Source organism: Triticum aestivum, unplaced genomic scaffold (genome assembly GCF_018294505.1).
Source record: "Triticum aestivum cultivar Chinese Spring unplaced genomic scaffold, IWGSC CS RefSeq v2.1 scaffold14787, whole genome shotgun sequence".
NCBI classification, from domain to species: domain Eukaryota; kingdom Viridiplantae; phylum Streptophyta; class Magnoliopsida; order Poales; family Poaceae; genus Triticum; species Triticum aestivum.
In genome coordinates this window covers 651-3,816 of record NW_025225800.1, presented here as the reverse complement: position 1 = coordinate 3,816, position 3,166 = coordinate 651, and the positions used below count along the sequence as shown (strand labels likewise).

Here is a 3,166-nt window from a genome sequence, read left to right as displayed (position 1 = left end):
GTTCGAAAACAGCCCCCCGCCCAGGTGGGCAACGCTCGAGAAAGTCCAACAAGGGGGTCTCGTGATGGAATACCAACTCTGTTGGATTTGATCCAAGATCATAAACACATGCTCACGCCGTCACGCGAAACACAACACGCTGGAAAATCTTTGGCCAGAGGTTCTTTCTTTTCTTTCTATTTACTCCTCAAAGCTCATGTGCTTATATGCACACATACACACGTACAGCTAGTGCCTAATCAAGTAGGACTTCCAGACTCAAACAGATTCCTATACTCAACTAAGACCACGTCATATGGAACACAGAAAACAATACCTATCACACTCGACTCAGCATCTAACCAAAGATTATTCCAACAAATTCGCTTGTTCAGAGATGTGTCATTGGTATATGTTAAATTATTAGTGTTGCAGCTACCAAAGGCATTCTCACTTATTGACGTGTTTTTATTTCAGAAGTTCTCTGCCAAAGATGTTGACCACGCCACGGAGGGAATATTAACTAATATTCTCTCCGGGCTTTCCTACACGGTCATATATTTTGATGGTTGGAATGGATTTGGAGCATCCGCTGTTCTTAGATCCATAGCTGCAGTGCTTCCATCTAGGAGAACCACTCCGGAACTGTGCTTTGACAAAATAATTTATATAGATTGCTCAGAGTGGAAAAACAGAAGAGGAGTGCAGAGGGCAATTGCAGAGGAATTGCAAATCGATCACTCTGTAATGGCTATTCTAGATAAGCAAGATGAAGATGATGATTTTCATGGACATGATGAAAGCCTGAGGCATGAGATAGATAGTGTTAGTCAAGTGATTTATCGTACCATGAGGGATATCACATTTGTAATGATTTTTCTTAATGGGGGTGATGATGAAATTGACGTAGGTCTCATGGGTATTCCTCTAGGAAGATATGACAGCAAGAACAACAGGGTGATATGGACCTTCAACAGAAGCTGCCTGAGCATGCATCACGACCATTCCGAGGTAGCAAAAAAGCTAACATATACTCAGCTTTTCTGTTATTGCGATATCAAACTATTGACAAGCTCACAGTTTCTTGGACTGCTACATCAACAAGCTGCTTCCATCGTTGCTCGCAACCCCTGTATGCTGGACATCAACCCAACAATTCTTGTAGATTGCTGTCTCTATGAGTTATTCCTGCATTATGATTTCCACACGGCCAGTAAATTTGATTGGGTTTCTCATGATTCCAACTATTGGACATGCGATGCAATCATACAAGGGGACAGAGCAAGGGATATTTGTAATGCATTCTATCGAGAGATAAATTGGAAGTGTGATGCTTCTCTGCTTGAGGATGTTCTTACAGAGTGTATGAAACAATTGGAGTGTCCGTTTCTGGTAATCAAAGATGATGATATCTATGAAGAAGGCCCGTACCGTTGGATTTCAGTCACATGGAGGAATACAGAACTTCTTGGTATGCAAACTATACCTGCAATGACAAAATCTTTCTTCTTGGCCTTTGAAAGATCTGACCATCCACAAACTTTACCAAATGGATTCTTTGAACATTCAAGCAAGCTTGGTGTGCTAGTTCTCTGTTGGTGTGCCTTCAGTTTTGCATCACCCTCTTTCTTGAAGTGCCCTCGACTAAGATTCCTCGGATTGGACCACTGTACAGATAAGAAAACAATAGGAGACAATCATACAGAGTGGTTATGTTTGTATAGCTTGTGGGTCCTGGACCTACAATACACAAACTGGAATGAAATCTTATCCGAAGAAAAGATGGATCTCATGACTAATGTCAAAGAGCTGAATATAGAGGGAGTCATGGGCTGGCAGTACATAGCTCACCTACAATGCCGGTTACTTAACCTCCAGAGGCTCCGAATAATCAAACCAACATGTCAATGGGAGACATCGCAGGATGTTGATAACTCCTTTACAGATAAGGCAAGTATGGATGCCATCCGTGGGTGCGCGTGGCAATGGCGAGAAGAAGCCAGCCGTCGAGATCGAGAAGGACGTGTGGGACGCTCTGGAGTGGGACGCCGGTCACCGCCCCGACCACTTTGAGGCGCCCATCCACTCGCGCTACTACAAGGAGAAGTTGCACAGGGTCTCCGTCCTCAGGTACTGATTATCCATGTAAATGACTTGTGAGTCACATCTGCCACTACTCCTGAATCCTGATTGCATCCAGTTACTGACAATCTTGTTTCTCCGTGTCTCTCACGTATGTTGCCCAGGTGAACTCTGCATTGTGTTGTTTCCTCCGTCGCTACGTGAAAGTGATGGACGGGACGCTGCTTCTGGATCACGCGTTTGGTTTACTTTGTGTGCTTGCTTGGATTGCTATTGGCCTTGTTAGGCGCGAGCTTATGGTGGCTCTCACCATTTATTATATTGTGGATTTCAATAACAGACTGACGGGAAAAACAGCGACTATCTGTGTTGGTTGCTGTCAAATTTGTGCAAGTACATTATTACGTCGACACTAGCTAGCTAGTGATTAGGAATGCAGCGATCACATGTTTTGGTTTTACTGACAACGAATTCAGCACAGGATTCTGATCACGAATGCCTACTACTACTAGTTTATTCATAACTGATAGTAGTACGCAATTCAGCATCCAACGTGCCTACCAACAAAAGGAACTAGGCGAACGGCGGCAGAGTTGAGAATTGTAGCAACAATTCGCTAGTAACATCGCTCTGATCTGCAGAACAATTGGACAATGGTCACTAGCTAGGAGAAGTAAACAAAGTTGGCGACACATGGCCCTGGCCAGTGGCCACCACCACCAGCGACGGCACGCTCTCACACTGCTCGATCCACCCCCAGCATTCCCTTCGCCTCCGGGGACCTGCACTACTTCCCTACCCACTTGGCGAGGGATTTTTTTTTTTGAAACTATGATGATTTTTATAGCAAATTCGGATACTATACACCCTAATGGAGAAAAATTAAAAGTATCACCCCGTCGGCCTCCTGTTGGCCGAAAAGGGACTTTTCGTCCTCCTGTTGGCCGAAGAGGGACTTTTCGGCCAACCGTTGGCCAACAAGGACTTTTCGGCCAACCGTTGCCCAAAAGTAGTACTTTTCGGCCAACAATTGGCCAAAGAGTCCCTCTTCGGCCAACACCTGCTCTACTTTTTAGAAAATTCATATCAAATAGGATTTTTAGTA

General features: G+C 44.4%; 1 protein-coding gene across 1 annotated transcript; it reads left to right on the top strand.

The window, feature by feature from the left end:
- The first annotated feature begins 461 nt into the window (after window positions 1-461).
- Window positions 462-2,531, top strand: LOC123172381 (uncharacterized). Its single transcript, XM_044589371.1, has 2 exons — window positions 462-2,109; window positions 2,226-2,531. Exon 1 carries the CDS (start codon window positions 727-729, stop codon window positions 2,050-2,052), a length of 1,326 nt encoding a protein of 441 aa, XP_044445306.1. The 5' UTR covers window positions 462-726; the 3' UTR covers window positions 2,053-2,109; window positions 2,226-2,531.
- The last annotated feature ends 635 nt before the right edge of the window (window positions 2,532-3,166 follow it).